We start from the raw sequence: 17,455 nt of genomic DNA, 5'->3' as shown, positions 1-17,455 counted from the left end.
CATGTAAGTTCAATTTCCACGCCTGCTAGCTTGTTGGATGAAGGCATTCCAGCTGGATGTTACCTATAAAGGATTATATCCCATAGATGGTTGTGGTTCATTCCTCACACACTGTCTTTTAGGACGAGTTACCCGTCCTTATGCCTTAGTTAAGTACTACAGAGCAGGACTAGTACGACTGTAACGGAGCAGGAAAGGAGTGCATGACAGGTAAAGTAGATACTGTAAAGTAGTATTTTTATATGTGCATGGTAATACTATAAAATAGCTGCTTTACATCTGTCTCTGTTTCATTTCACAAGAATCAAATGACCTGTTGTCGGACGTGGGTATGGCTGTGATTGATGTGCTGGACGTGGTAGCCGGGGAAAGGTGTTTCCAGATCCTGCTCAAAAGCCGTATCAATTCTCACGTCACTATATTAAAGGTAAGTAAAATATGCATAAAAACACCATCCATCCATCCATCATCTAATCCTGTGTTGCCCCATGAGAAGAGTAGGAGCCCAGGGCTAGGCATGTTGGTCCTTGCACTTAAGATGAGAGTGACCAGCCTCACTCATTCCTGTGTGGCATTACTTGAGCAATAAACTCCAGCCATCCCTAGGATATAAACCTTCACCGGCTCAGTCCAATTGGAGCGCCTTCATTCCCCACTAAACCACCAGGCACCATAATTTTATTATACTGTATGCTTACCACCCAGCTTAGTAAATGGTTCCCTGGTGTACAGGAAACCATTTGGCTTGTTACTCAGTGTAGAGACTATAAGGCTGCACTACACTGAGTGAGTGGATGATGGGTGCCCCCACCTACCACTTAAAAAAAAAAAAATACAATATAAAAAATTATGTCACTGATTATGAGCCGTACTCGTAGTACTGTCTGTTGATAAAAATAATTACTCAGAACTTTCTTTAAAGTCACATTGTCTCTCTAAGTTATTCTTTCCTCTCAGAACATGAATGAAGTAGGACTGGCTTGGGGTGTGAGTGTGTTTGAGGTGGAAATGGACGATCAAGACACTAACATGACGGAGGCACAGCTCTCCTGGGTGGTTAGCCAGGCTCGCCAGGTAGGTCACTCTAACAATACCGATAATTATGCAATTCTGTAATTATTGCTGAGGGGCAGGTCACTCTCTAATTGCTTCTGAAGAAAGCAGGTAACTCTCACATAATTGCTGAGGTAGGTAGGTCACTCATCTTTCGCTGCCTAGGAAAGTAAATAATTCATACACTGCTGCCGAGGAGGGTAGGTCACTCAGCTAATTTGTGTCCTGGTGATGTCAGCAGCTGCGGCAAATGTCATGGTGCGTGACGATGGTGGTGGTGAGTGACGACCCAGCCTTCCTCGTGGCCTTCGCCGAATGGTCCCTCAATGGTCGCCTCCTGGTGTGGTCAACGAGACTCTTGGTGGTCACTCGCCTGCCCAGGGAAGACCTCGGGGCCTTACTTGCCTCTTACAGGACCTTCTCCATGATGAATACTATGGCACTTCATGTTGACTTATTATCTAATGGAACACCAAGGTAGGGTACTCATCAAAGTTGTTACTGGCTGAGAGAGAAATGGTTGGATAGGACATGTAGCGTAGAATATGCTTTATGATAAAAAGTACTGACGATGGTGTGTAACAATGTCACGACCAAAGTAGGAGAACGCGTTGAGAGATTGTTGAAAAGATAACAAGATCAGAAGTAAATGACCTGAAAGAACACGAAGGAAGTGAAAGGTCATATGAAATACTGAAAAGAAGTGAAAGACGGTATCAGTCAAAGAACGCAGGGCATCGAGGAGAACTGGAGGCGTACATCTAAAATATACTGTACGTGGAGAGAGAGCGATTCTCTATGGATATACGGCTGTCTGTTAATGATTTATAACAAACCAGTGCTGAAGTGAGAGGGGTAAACTGCAAAACAATAAATTGGTTCTTATTATGAATGCTTCAAGCCTGCCTTGATGTAGGTCGCTATACATGACATGCAAAAAGATATATGTGAGTGGAAGTAAGTGCTTTTTCCTGCTTTTTGGTGCACCCCAATAACTAGAAAACGATGTGTGCATGTAAATAAAATGTTACGAATTAAAAGGGATCCTGGAAATTTATTAATATTACCAGTTCTTTCCAACTTTGAACAACACCTGATATTCCCATTTATGTTGATCGTTCATAGGTGGTTGGCGGGTATATTCATACATTTGTTACGGAACAGAGAGATAATGAACACTTCAAGTGAGAATACTAAAATCACTACTGTCCCGCAAAGTTCCAGGTTCAAAACAAATGACTTAGGTAAAATTACAAATTAAAGTTTAATGCTCGAACTAACAATTAAACATTCAGGACTCATAAGGATAATGTAATGGCAAAACAGGTTACATATATGGTTAACTGCAATAGCCTCTATTAACACGAAATTAGCAAGAGCAAATTTATCTAAGTCAGCCCTGATAAAATGAGAAAACCGGATAATGCTGAGTTAAAGCAAGATATAATATTATTACAGATACAAAATATTACTAATACTGGCTGACAGTATGGAACCAATAAAATCATAAAAACTTTACCAGGCTTACGAATTAACGCCTTAGGCTATACCGTACAAGAAAAATGGTAATAACACTTATACTCAAATTATACAGCAGCTAGATGGCTGGAGACTTCCTGTGCACTCACAAAAATAATAATATACTGTACAGGGGAGGACAGAGATGTGAACAGAATGAGGAGTAGATATAAGTGGCCACTAATACAGAGACTGAGCTCATTATACAGGGGCCGGCAGAGCTTGATTCAACTTGTAAGAAGGACGCGCAAATGAAGGCATAGGGGACGAAGAGTTGACAATCCTGCTCTGAACAACAGAAAGAATGACTTACTCTACTATGAGGGGGAGAAGGGGGAAGTGAGGTAGAACACGCAAACCTTGTCACTATGGAAGCCACGTGGCGAATCGTGAACAAACATGCAGCATACTGTACATTAGGATCATGCAAAGGATGATGCAGTCATGAACAAAACTGTATCATAAGTTAGAATTATACAAGGGATGATGAAATCATAGGCTATGTAACACCTCCCCACAAAGAAAAAAAAATTTACAAAGGAAATTTCTTATTACTCTAAAACAATCTGTCTAAAGTCTAGATAAGCAATCTGCAATAACATTTTCTTTCCCCTTGACATGTTGTATGTCTAATGAATACTCCTGAAGAAGTAGACTCCATCTTGTCAATCTCTGATTTTTATCTTTAAACTTACTAAGAAATTTCAGTGGGTTATGATCGGTATAAATGACTATGGGGTCAAAACCAGAACACAAATAAAATGAAAACTGCTGTAAACCCAAAATCAAGGCCAAAAGCTCTTTCTCAATAGTTGAGTAGTTCTTTTGAGGTGGAGTGAACTTCTTATTGTAATAAGATACAGGGTGTTCAATACCCTGATCATCCTCTTGCAGCAAAACAGCCCCAGCTCCTGTATCACTTGCGTCAACAGCCATCTTAAAAGTCTTAGCAAAATTTGAAGTAGCGAGCATTGGCTGACTTAATAGGATAGCTTTAAGTTTACTGAAAGAGGATTCACAGTTATCGGTCCAGACAAATTTAACTCCCTTTTTCAGTAGGTCTGTAAGTGGTGATACAAGAATTGAAAAGTTAAGAACAAATCTCCTGTAATAATCTGCCATTCCCAAAAATCTTTGTAGCTCTTTCCTACTTTTAGGTCTGGGAAGATCACTTATAACCTGAACCTTAGCTCCTGGTGGTCCAACCTGTCCATCACCAATTACATACCCAAGGTACTGAACTTTAGCTTGACCAAACTCACACTTTGATAAATTAGCTACAAGATTAGCCTGAACCAAACGCTCAAGAAATTTACTGACATGGCATAGGTGATCTTTCCAGTTGTCACTGAAGATTAATACATCATCAATATAAACAACACACCCTGCCAAACCCTCTGCTACAACATTCATGAGCTTCTGAAAAGTGGCTGGTGAATTCTTCATACCATACGGCATTACAGAACATGCAAAAATCTTTCCTAGTGTTACAAAACATGAGATCTCTCTAGCACGTTCAGTCATAGGTACTTGACAGTATCCCTTTAACAAATCAAACTTACTTATGTACCTACCCTTCAGATCTTGTATATGCAATCTTCCACGCGAGGGAGAGGGTAAGTGTCTGTTTTGGTTATCTGATTAACACGTCTGTAGTCGATGCAAAGCCGCTGTGACCCTCCTGGCTTAGGGACTAGAGTGACAGGAGAACTCCACTCGCTCTGACAGGGCTCAATCATCTTGTGGTCCAACAGATAGCCAAGCTCCTTCTGGATGAGAGGAACTTTCACTGGGTTCACACGGTAAGGAGGCAGTTTAATTGGCTTGGCATCTCCAACATCGACATCATGCATCAACACAGTGGTTCTTCCTGGAGTGGAACAGAACACTTGCGGGTACTCCTGCAGTAATGCCGAAAACTCCTGCCTTTCCTCGGGAGCTAGATGAGAAAGCTTAGTCTGGAGATCATTCATGATATCAGGATTCTTCCCCAAACTATCACTTAGGCTCATACTGCATGGGAGAACTTCACTTGCAGACTCGGGTGGAACAGCTACAGTGCAGACTGGGTTACTTTCATCCCGCCTGTGATATAACTTTACCATGTTGATGTGACAAAGTTGCTTGTTCTTTCTACGATCTGGTGTGGCGATGACATAGTTGACATCACTGAGTTTCTTCTCCACGAAATAAGGACCACTAAACTTGGCTTGAAGAGGTTGCCCATGCACCGGTAGCAGAATCCAAACTCCTGGCTGAAAGTGGCGTAACCTGGACTTCTTATCATACCAAGTCTTCATCTTCTCCTGAGCAGCTCCTAAATTCTCTCTCGCCAGCTGTAAAGCAGTGGACAGCCGTTCTTTGAACTTCATCACATACTCCAGCAGGTTGACGTCATCTTTCTCCGACAGCCAGCATTCCTTGAGTAGCTTAAGGGGTCCTCTTACTTCATGGCCAAACAGTAGTTCAAAGGGTGAGAAGCCCCGTGATTCATTTGGAGATTCTCTTGCGGCAAATACAACGAATGGAAGACCTTTATCCCAGTCTTTCTGATGTTCCAAACAGTATTTCCTGAGCATCGATTTGATTGTTTGATGATATCTCTCCAACGCTCCTTGGGTCAGGGGATGGTAAGCTGAAGACGTGATCTGGGTGATGCCCAACTCTTTCAGAGACTGCTTGAAAACATTTGACATGAAATTACTTCCCCGGTCTGACTGTACCTCCTTGGGCAGACCAAACTTGGTGAAGAACCCCAGCATTTCCTTAACCACGTTCTTTGCTGAGATATTTCTAAGTGGAATGGCTTCAGGATAACGAGTAGCCATATCAATCAGGGTCAACACATAGGAGAATCCTGAAGAAGTCTTAGGAAGAGGGCCCACAATATCCACCAACACACGGGTGAATGGCGCCTCAAAAGGAGGAATGGGAACTAGAGGTGCAACCTTTTCGGTCTGATTACACTTCCCCACAACTTGACAGGTGTGACAAGACTTACAATACCAGGAAACATCTCTGAAGATACCTGGCCAGTAAAAGTGTTTCAAAATGCGTGCCACAGTCTTCCTCACTCCAAGGTGTCCTGCCAAACTGGAATCATGAGCCACTCTAATGATATCCTGCCTCCAAACACGAGATTATTACAATTTGATGTACAACCTCCCATTCACAGTCGGCTGATGCTGTTGGGGGTCTCCACTTCCTCATAAGTACTCCTGTCTTTCTATAATAACAAGTAGAAGCACCAGCTGACTCTTCCTCACTGCAAGCAGAGTTAGCTAGACCTTTCAACTCAGGGTCAGCAACCTGCAATTCAACCAACTCTTGACGAGACAAATTATCAACACTACGGGGTACTGCCTCATCTGGTGAGTGGTCCAAATTAGCAAGAAAAGTGTCAGCTAGGATAACATCATCATCATTATCCTCTAAGTCACCAGTAACTTTAGACTTAGCCCTAGTGACAGCACATGCAGAGAACACATCAGGCACATCACAATCCTGGGTCGCAGTCACTGGTTCACTAGACAACTGAGGAGCTGGACACACTTGACTTCCACCAATATCATTTCCAAGTAAGAAAGTTACACCCGACATTGGGAGTGTCTCAACCAACCCAACCATAACGGAACCATTAACAAAACCAGACTCTAAATTCACTTTGCACAGAGGGAAAGAGAAGTAATTATTCCCTACACCTTTTAAGATTACAGTTTCATCAGAGGAATTAACATTAGAGCCTAGAACACTGGTCAGTATAAGGGATTGGCAAGCACCTGTATCACGATATATTTTAACTGATTTCCTGTCATTACTGTCCAGAGGACTGACAAAACCATCAGACAGGAAATTAGCACATGAACTCTTGAGAGGTGTCACCCACGTTACTGCTCAAAAGAGGAGCTTCATCATGAGAATTTAATTTGCCCCTCAGAGCAGGTTCAGCTAACTCGGTTAAAGAATTCTGGGAACTCTCAAGGGTGGACACTAGACCAATTGACTGAATATTTAAAGACTCCTTTTTGTTCACATCACGCTGTCTCCTGAAACATTTCTTCGTATTATGACCAAGCTTACTACAATAAGTACATTTACTTTTCTGAAATCTAGAGGTGGAGCTGGTATTTACTTCCTGAGAAACATCATCTTTATTCTCTTTCCTGTTACTTGTACTGTGAGTAGAGGCAACGTACTTACTCTCAGCTTTCTTTTTGACTTTGGAATATCTCTTGTGAGTGAGAACTATCAGCTAAAACTGCAGTATCAGACAAATTATCTATTCTTTTCTCATCTAGATATAGGCTTACATCTTTATTAATACACCCTTTGAAGTCCTCCAGCAAAATCATCTGCTTAAATGTATCAAAATCAGAATTTACATTCTTAGAATTTAACCACTGCTCTAACAGATCTTCTTTGATTTTTGCATACTCAACATGAGATTGCTTATCTTGCTTATAAGTTGTCCTAAATTTTACTCTATAGGCTTCAGGAACAAGCTCATAGGCCTTAAGAATCAAGCTCTTAACTACATCATAATTTTCAGATTGATCCTGAGGCAAAGATGCATAATTTACTTGAGCTTTACTGGTGAGAACACTCTGAAGGAGTACTGGCCAATGCTTTTGGGCCAATTAAAACCTGTAGCTACCCTCTCAAACAACTGAAAATACTTTGTTAAATCAGATTCATTAAAAGGAGGGACAAGTTTAACATTTTTAGCCACATCAAAATCATCAGAGCTAGATGATCCAGTTCCACCTTATTTCATGCGATACTCATGGTTTGCCTGAATCCTAGCAAGTTCAATTTGTGTCTGAGCCTGTGCCTGTGCCTCCTGAATACGAGCCTGAGACTCAGCCTCCTTAGCACGTGCCTGAAACTCAGCCTCCTTAGCACGAGCCTGAAACTCAGCCCCCTTAGCACGAGCCTCCTGCAGGGCTAGCTGAAACTTAGCTATTTCAATCTGCGTTTGCTCATCTGGAGGAGTTACATTAAACAAGCTTTTATTAATCATGGCAACAATTTGATCTTTAGAATGATGAGAGTGAACAGCAATTCCCAATTGTTGTGCAACAAGCTTAAGTTCATTCTTTGTTCTGTTTTCTACATCACACACTGTTTGCACATTTGACAAAAAATCTTTGGCTTCATCCAGAGTAGTAATAGTAGACATCATGAATATATCACAGTCACAAAATGTCAAGCAATATCCTTATGATAATATCCTGAATATCCTGATAAGGGGTCGCCAAATTTATGTTACGGAACAGAGAGCTAATGAACACTTCAAATGAGAATACTAAAATCACTACTGTCCAGCAAAGTTCCAGGTTCAAAACAAATGACTTAGGTAAAATTATAAGTTAAAGTTTAATGCTCGAACTAACAACTAAACATTCAGGACTCATAAGGATAATGTAATGGCGAAACAGGTTACATATATGGTTAACTGAAATAGCCTCTACTAACACGAAATTAGCAAGAGCAAATTTATCTAAGTCAGCCCTGATAAAATGAGAAAACCGGATAATGCTGAGTTAAAGCAAGATATAATATTATTACAGATACAAAATATTACTAATACTGGCTGACAGTATGGAACCAATAAAATCATAAAAACTTTACCAGGCTTACGAATTAACGCCTTAGGCTATACCGTACAAGAAAAATGGTAATAACACTTATACTCAAATTATACAGCAGCTAGATGGCTGGAGACTTCCTGTGCACTCACAAAAATAATAATATACTGTACAGGGGAGGACAGAGATGTGAACAGAATGAGGAGTAGATATAAGTGGCCACTAATACAGAGACTGAGCTCATTATACAGGGGCCGGCAGAGCTTGATTCAACTTGTAAGAAGGACGCGCAAATGAAGGCATAGGGGACGAAGAGTTGACAATCCTGCTCTGAACAACAGAAAGAATGACTTACTCTACTATGAGGGGAGAAGGGGAAGTGAGGTAGAACACGCAAACCTTGTCACTATGGAAGCCACGTGGCGAATCGTGAACAAACATGCAGCATACTGTACATTAGGATCATGCAAAGGATGATGCAGTCATGAACAAAACTGTATCATAAGTTAGAATTATACAAGGGATGATGAAATCATAGGCTATGTAACACCTCCCCACAAAGAAAAAGAAATTTACAAAGGAAATTTCTTATTACTCTAAAACAATCTGTCTAAAGTCTAGATAAGCAATCTGCAATAACATTTTCTTTCCCCTTGACATGTTGTATGTCTAATGAATACTCCTGAAGAAGTAGACTCCATCTTGTCAATCTCTGATTTTTATCTTTAAACTTACTAAGAAATTTCAGTGGGTTATGATCGGTATAAATGACTATGGGGTCAAAACCAGAACACAAATAAAATGAAAAATGCTGTAAACCCAATATCAAGGCCAAAAGCTCTTTCTCAATAGTTGAGTAGTTCTTTTGAGGTGGAGTGAACTTCTTATTGTAATAAGATACAGGGTGTTCAATACCCTGATCATCCTCTTGCAGCAAAACAGCCCCAGCTCCTGTATCACTTGCGTCAACAGCCATCTTAAAAGTCTTAGCAAAATTTGAAGTAGCGAGCATTGGCTGACTTAATAGGATAGCTTTAAGTTTACTGAAAGAGGATTCACAGTTATCGGTCCAGACAAATTTAACTCCCTTTTTCAGTAGGTCTGTAAGTGGTGATACAAGAATTGAAAAGTTAAGAACAAATCTCCTGTAATAATCTGCCATTCCCAAAAATCTTTGTAGCTCTTTCCTACTTTTAGGTCTGGGAAGATCACTTATAACCTGAACCTTAGCTCCTGGTGGTCCAACCTGTCCATCACCAATTACATACCCAAGGTACTGAACTTTAGCTTGACCAAACTCACACTTTGATAAATTAGCTACAAGATTAGCCTGAACCAAACGCTCAAGAAATTTACTGACATGGCATAGGTGATCTTTCCAGTTGTCACTGAAGATTAATACATCATCAATATAAACAACACACCCTGCCAAACCCTCTGCTACAACATTCATGAGCTTCTGAAAAGTGGCTGGTGAATTCTTCATACCATACGGCATTACAGAACATGCAAAAGTCTTTCCTAGTGTTACAAAACATGAGATCTCTCTAGCACGTTCAGTCATAGGTACTTGACAGTATCCCTTTAACAAATCAAACTTACTTATGTACCTAGCCTTTCAGATCTTGTATATGCAATCTTCCATGCGAGGGAGAGGGTAAGTGTCTGTTTTGGTTATCTGATTAACACGTCTGTAGTCGATGCAAAGCCGCTGTAACCCTCCTGGCTTAGGGACTAGAGTGACAGGAGAACTCCACTCGCTCTGACAGGGCTCAATCATCTTGTGGTCCAACAGATAGCCAAGCTCCTTCTGGATGAGAGGAACTTTCACTGGGTTCACACGGTAAGGAGGCAGTTTAATTGGCTTGGCATCTCCAACATCGACATCATGCATCAACACAGTGGTTCTTCCTGGAGTGGAACAGAACACTTGCGGGTACTCCTGCAGTAATGCCGAAAACTCCTGCCTTTCCTCGGGAGCTAGATGAGAAAGCTTAGTCTGGAGATCATTCATGATATCAGGATTCTTCCCCAAACTATCACTTAGGCTCATACTGCATGGGAGAACTTCACTTGCAGACTCGGGTGGAACAGCTACAGTGCAGACTGGGTTACTTTCATCCCGCCTGTGATATAACTTTACCATGTTGATGTGACAAAGTTGCTTGTTCTTTCTACGATCTGGTGTGGCGATGACATAGTTGACATCACTGAGTTTCTTCTCCACGAAATAAGGACCACTAAACTTGGCTTGAAGAGGTTGCCCATGCACCGGTAGCAGAATCAAAACATGATCTCCTGGTTGAAAGTGGCGTAACCTGGACTTCTTATCATACCAAGTCTTCATCTTCTCCTGAGCAGCTCCTAAATTCTCTCTCGCCAGCTGTAAAGCAGTGGACAACCGTTCTTTGAACTTCATCACATACTCCAGCAGGTTGACGTCATCTTTCTCCGACAGCCAGCATTCCTTGAGTAGCTTAAGGGTCCTCTTACTTCATGGCCAAACAGTAGTTCAAAGGGTGAGAAGCCCCGTGATTCATTTGGAGATTCTCTTGCGGCAAATACAACGAATGGAAGACCTTTATCCCAGTCTTTCTGATGTTCCAAACAGTATTTCCTGAGCATCGATTTGATTGTTTGATGATATCTCTCCAACGCTCCTTGGGTCAGGGGATGGTAAGCTGAAGACGTGATCTGGGTGATGCCCAACTCTTTCAGAGACTGCTTGAAAACATTTGACATGAAATTACTTCCCCGGTCTGACTGTACCTCCTTGGGCAGACCAAACTTGGTGAAGAACCCCAGCATTTCCTTAACCACGTTCTTTGCTGAGATATTTCTAAGTGGAATGGCTTCAGGATAACGAGTAGCCATATCAATCAGGGTCAACACATAGGAGAATCCTGAAGAAGTCTTAGGAAGAGGGCCCACAATATCCACCAACACACGGGTGAATGGCGCCTCAAAAGGAGGAATGGGAACTAGAGGTGCAACCTTTCAGTCACATTACACTTCCCCACAACTTGACAGGTGTGACAAGACTTACAATACCAGGAAACATCTCTGAAGATACCTGGCCAGTAAAAGTGTTTCAAAATGCGTGCCACAGTCTTCCTCACTCCAAGGTGTCCTGCCAAACTGGAATCATGAGCCACTCTAATGATATCCTGCCTACAAACACGAGAGATTACAATTTGATGTACAACCTCCCATTCACAGTCGGCTGATGCTGTTGGGGGTCTCCACTTCCTCATAAGTACTCCTGTCTTTCTATAATAACAAGTAGAAGCACCAGCTGACTCTTCCTCACTGCAAGCAGAGTTAGCTAGACCTTTCAACTCAGGGTCAGCAACCTGCAATTCAACCAACTCTTGACGAGACAAATTATCAACACTACGGGGTACTGCCTCATCTGGTGAGTGGTCCAAATTAGCAAGAAAAGTGTCAGCTAGGATAACATCATCATCATTATCCTCTAAGTCACCAGTAACTTTAGACTTAGCCCTAGTGACAGCACATGCAGAGAACACATCAGGCACATCACAATCCTGGGTCGCAGTCACTGGTTCACTAGACAACTGAGGAGCTGGACACACTTGACTTCCACCAATATCATTTCCAAGTAAGAAAGTTACACCCGACATTGGGAGTGTCTCAACCAACCCAACCATAACGGAACCATTAACAAAACCAGACTCTAAATTCACTTTGCACAGAGGGAAAGAGAAGTAATTATTCCCTACACCTTTTAAGATTACAGTTTCATCAGAGGAATTAACATTAGAGCCTAGAACACTGGTCAGTATAAGGGATTGGCAAGCACCTGTATCACGATATATTTTAACTGATTTCCTGTCATTACTGTCCAGAGGACTGACAAAACCATCAGACAGGAAATTAGCACATGAACTCTTGAGAGTGTCACCCACGTTACTGCTCAAAAGAGGAGCTTCATCATGAGAATTTAATTTGCCCCTCAGAGCAGGTTCAGCTAACTCGGTTAAAGAATTCTGGGAACTCTCAAGGGTGGACACTAGACCAATTGACTGAATATTTAAAGACTCCTTTTTGTTCACATCACGCTGTCTCCTGAAACATTTCTTCGTATTATGACCAAGCTTACTACAATAAGTACATTTACTTTTCTGAAATCTAGAGGTGGAGCTGGTATTTACTTCCTGAGAAACATCATCTTTATTCTCTTTCCTGTTACTTGTACTGTGAGTAGAGGCAACGTACTTACTCTCAGCTTTCTTTTGACTTTGGAATATCTCTTGTGAGTGAGAACTATCAGCTAAAACTGCAGTATCAGACAAATTATCTATTCTTTTCTCATCTAGATATAGGCTTACATCTTTATTAATACACCCTTTGAAGTCCTCCAGCAAAATCATCTGCTTAAATGTATCAAAATCAGAATTTACATTCTTAGAATTTAACCACTGCTCTAACAGATCTTCTTTGATTTTTGCATACTCAACATGAGATTGCTTATCTTGCTTATAAGTTGTCCTAAATTTTACTCTATAGGCTTCAGGAACAAGCTCATAGGCCTTAAGAATCAAGCTCTTAACTACATCATAATTTTCAGATTGATCCTGAGGCAAAGATGCATAATTTACTTGAGCTTTACTGGTGAGAACACTCTGAAGGAGTACTGGCCAATATTTTTGGGCCAATTAAAACCTGTAGCTACCCTCTCAAACAACTGAAAATACTTTGTTAAATCAGATTCATTAAAAGGAGGGACAAGTTTAACATTTTTAGCCACATCAAAATCATCAGAGCTAGATGATCCAGTTCCACCTTATTTCATGCGATACTCATGGTTTGCCTGAATCCTAGCAAGTTCAATTTGTGTCTGAGCCTGTGCCTGTGCCTCCTGAATACGAGCCTGAGACTCAGCCTCCTTAGCACGTGCCTGAAACTCAGCCTCCTTAGCACGAGCCTGAAACTCAGCCCCCTTAGCACGAGCCTCCTGCAGGGCTAGCTGAAACTTAGCTATTTCAATCTGCGTTTGCTCATCTGGAGGAGTTACATTAAACAAGCTTTTATTAATCATGGCAACAATTTGATCTTTAGAATGATGAGAGTGAACAGCAATTCCCAATTGTTGTGCAACAAGCTTAAGTTCATTCTTTGTTCTGTTTTCTACATCACACACTGTTTGCACATTTGACAAAAAATCTTTGGCTTCATCCAGAGTAGTAATAGTAGACATCATGAATATATCACAGTCACAAAATGTCAAGCAATATCCTTATGATAATATCCTGAATATCCTGATAAGGGGTCGCCAAATTTATGTTACGGAACAGAGAGCTAATGAACACTTCAAATGAGAATACTAAAATCACTACTGTCCAGCAAAGTTCCAGGTTCAAAACAAATGACTTAGGTAAAATTATAAGTTAAAGTTTAATGCTCGAACTAACAACTAAACATTCAGGACTCATAAGGATAATGTAATGGCGAAACAGGTTACATATATGGTTAACTGAAATAGCCTCTACTAACACGAAATTAGCAAGAGCAAATTTATCTAAGTCAGCCCTGATAAAATGAGAAAACCGGATAATGCTGAGTTAAAGCAAGATATAATATTATTACAGATACAAAATATTACTAATACTGGCTGACAGTATGGAACCAATAAAATCATAAAAACTTTACCAGGCTTACGAATTAACGCCTTAGGCTATACCCGTACAAGAAAAATGGTAATAACACTTATACTCAAATTATACAGCAGCTAGATGGCTGGAGACTTCCTGTGCACTCACAAAAATAATAATATACTGTACAGGAGGACAGAGATGTGAACAGAATGAGGAGTAGATATAAGTGGCCACTAATACAGAGACTGAGCTCATTATACAGGGGCCGGCAGAGCTTGATTCAACTTGTAAGAAGGACGCGCAAATGAAGGCATAGGGGACGAAGAGTTGACAATCCTGCTCTGAACAACAGAAAGAATGACTTACTCTACTATGAGGGGGAGAAGGGGGAAGTGAGGTAGAACACGCAAACCTTGTCACTATGGAAGCCACGTGGCGAATCGTGAACAAACATGCAGCATACTGTACATTAGGATCATGCAAAGGATGATGCAGTCATGAACAAAACTGTATCATAAGTTAGAATTATACAAGGGATGATGAAATCATAGGCTATGTAACACCTCCCCACAAAGAAAAAGAAATTTACAAAGGAAATTTCTTATTACTCTAAAACAATCTGTCTAAAGTCTAGATAAGCAATCTGCAATAACATTTTCTTTCCCCTTGACATGTTGTATGTCTAATGAATACTCCTGAAGAAGTAGACTCCATCTTGTCAATCTCTGATTTTTATCTTTAAACTTACTAAGAAATTTCAGTGGGTTATGATCGGTATAAATGACTATGGGGTCAAAACCAGAACACAAATAAAATGAAAAATGCTGTAAACCCAATATCAAGGCCAAAAGCTCTTTCTCAATAGTTGAGTAGTTCTTTTGAGGTGGAGTGAACTTCTTATTGTAATAAGATACAGGGTGTTCAATACCCTGATCATCCTCTTGCAGCAAAACAGCCCCAGCTCCTGTATCACTTGCGTCAACAGCCATCTTAAAAGTCTTAGCAAAATTTGAAGTAGCGAGCATTGGCTGACTTAATAGGATAGCTTTAAGTTTACTGAAAGAGGATTCACAGTTATCGGTCCAGACAAATTTAACTCCCTTTTTCAGTAGGTCTGTAAGTGGTGATACAAGAATTGAAAAGTTAAGAACAAATCTCCTGTAATAATCTGCCATTCCCAAAAATCTTTGTAGCTCTTTCCTACTTTTAGGTCTGGGAAGATCACTTATAACCTGAACCTTAGCTCCTGGTGGTCCAACCTGTCCATCACCAATTACATACCCAAGGTACTGAACTTTAGCTTGACCAAACTCACACTTTGATAAATTAGCTACAAGATTAGCCTGAACCAAACGCTCAAGAAATTTACTGACATGGCATAGGTGATCTTTCCAGTTGTCACTGAAGATTAATACATCATCAATATAAACAACACACCCTGCCAAACCCTCTGCTACAACATTCATGAGCTTCTGAAAAGTGGCTGGTGAATTCTTCATACCATACGGCATTACAGAACATGCAAAAGTCTTTCCTAGTGTTACAAAACATGAGATCTCTCTAGCACGTTCAGTCATAGGTACTTGACAGTATCCCTTTAACAAATCAAACTTACTTATGTACCTAGCCTTTCAGATCTTGTATATGCAATCTTCCATGCGAGGGAGAGGGTAAGTGTCTGTTTTGGTTATCTGATTAACACGTCTGTAGTCGATGCAAAGCCGCTGTAACCCTCCTGGCTTAGGGACTAGAGTGACAGGAGAACTCCACTCGCTCTGACAGGGCTCAATCATCTTGTGGTCCAACAGATAGCCAAGCTCCTTCTGGATGAGAGGAACTTTCACTGGGTTCACACGGTAAGGAGGCAGTTTAATTGGCTTGGCATCTCCAACATCGACATCATGCATCAACACAGTGGTTCTTCCTGGAGTGGAACAGAACACTTGCGGGTACTCCTGCAGTAATGCCGAAAACTCCTGCCTTTCCTCGGGAGCTAGATGAGAAAGCTTAGTCTGGAGATCATTCATGATATCAGGATTCTTCCCCAAACTATCACTTAGGCTCATACTGCATGGGAGAACTTCACTTGCAGACTCGGGTGGAACAGCTACAGTGCAGACTGGGTTACTTTCATCCCGCCTGTGATATAACTTTACCATGTTGATGTGACAAAGTTGCTTGTTCTTTCTACGATCTGGTGTGGCGATGACATAGTTGACATCACTGAGTTTCTTCTCCACGAAATAAGGACCACTAAACTTGGCTTGAAGAGGTTGCCCATGCACCGGTAGCAGAATCAAAACATGATCTCCTGGTTGAAAGTGGCGTAACCTGGACTTCTTATCATACCAAGTCTTCATCTTCTCCTGAGCAGCTCCTAAATTCTCTCTCGCCAGCTGTAAAGCAGTGGACAACCGTTCTTTGAACTTCATCACATACTCCAGCAGGTTGACGTCATCTTTCTCCGACAGCCAGCATTCCTTGAGTAGCTTAAGGGGTCCTCTTACTTCATGGCCAAACAGTAGTTCAAAGGGTGAGAAGCCCCGTGATTCATTTGGAGATTCTCTTGCGGCAAATACAACGAATGGAAGACCTTTATCCCAGTCTTTCTGATGTTCCAAACAGTATTTCCTGAGCATCGATTTGATTGTTTGATGATATCTCTCCAACGCTCCTTGGGTCAGGGGATGGTAAGCTGAAGACGTGATCTGGGTGATGCCCAACTCTTTCAGAGACTGCTTGAAAACATTTGACATGAAATTACTTCCCGGTCTGACTGTACCTCCTTGGGCAGACCAAACTTGGTGAAGAACCCCAGCATTTCCTTAACCACGTTCTTTGCTGAGATATTTCTAAGTGGAATGGCTTCAGGATAACGAGTAGCCATATCAATCAGGGTCAACACATAGGAGAATCCTGAAGAAGTCTTAGGAAGAGGGCCCACAATATCCACCAACACACGGGTGAATGGCGCCTCAAAAGGAGGAATGGGAACTAGAGGTGCAACCTTTTCGGTCTGATTACACTTCCCCACAACTTGACAGGTGTGACAAGACTTACAATACCAGGAAACATCTCTGAAGATACCTGGCCAGTAAAAGTGTTTCAAAATGCGTGCCACAGTCTTCCTCACTCCAAGGTGTCCTGCCAAACTGGAATCATGAGCCACTCTAATGATATCCTGCCTACAAACACGAGAGATTACAATTTGATGTACAACCTCCCATTCACAGTCGGCTGATGCTGTTGGGGGTCTCCACTTCCTCATAAGTACTCCTGTCTTTCTATAATAACAAGTAGAAGCACCAGCTGACTCTTCCTCACTGCAAGCAGAGTTAGCTAGACCTTTCAACTCAGGGTCAGCAACCTGCAATTCAACCAACTCTTGACGAGACAAATTATCAACACTACGGGGTACTGCCTCATCTGGTGAGTGGTCCAAATTAGCAAGAAAAGTGTCAGCTAGGATAACATCATCATCATTATCCTCTAAGTCACCAGTAACTTTAGACTTAGCCCTAGTGACAGCACATGCAGAGAACACATCAGGCACATCACAATCCTGGGTCGCAGTCACTGGTTCACTAGACAACTGAGGAGCTGGACACACTTGACTTCCACCAATATCATTTCCAAGTAAGAAAGTTACACCCGACATTGGGAGTGTCTCAACCAACC

At 41.4% G+C, this 17,455-nt stretch overlaps 1 protein-coding gene across 1 annotated transcript in view; it reads left to right on the top strand.

The window, feature by feature from the left end:
• Positions 1-17,455, top strand: part of LOC145399710 (ionotropic receptor 21a-like) — a 63,666-nt gene that overhangs the window by 13,686 nt on the left and 32,525 nt on the right. The window contains exons 2-4 of the mRNA XM_080272256.1: positions 303-427; positions 958-1,074; positions 1,295-1,530. Coding sequence (XP_080128382.1) covers positions 303-427; positions 958-1,074; positions 1,295-1,530 — 478 coding nt within the window. The remainder of the gene's footprint in view (positions 1-302; positions 428-957; positions 1,075-1,294; positions 1,531-17,455) is intronic.

The sequence above is a fragment of the Coenobita brevimanus genome, chromosome 50, assembly GCF_032717465.1.
Source record: "Coenobita brevimanus isolate Jiangsu-jjx chromosome 50, ASM3271746v2, whole genome shotgun sequence".
NCBI classification, from domain to species: Eukaryota; Metazoa; Arthropoda; class Malacostraca; order Decapoda; family Coenobitidae; genus Coenobita; species Coenobita brevimanus.
The sequence above is the reverse complement of the archived record's forward strand: the minus strand, read 5'-3'. Positions and strand labels throughout refer to the sequence as shown.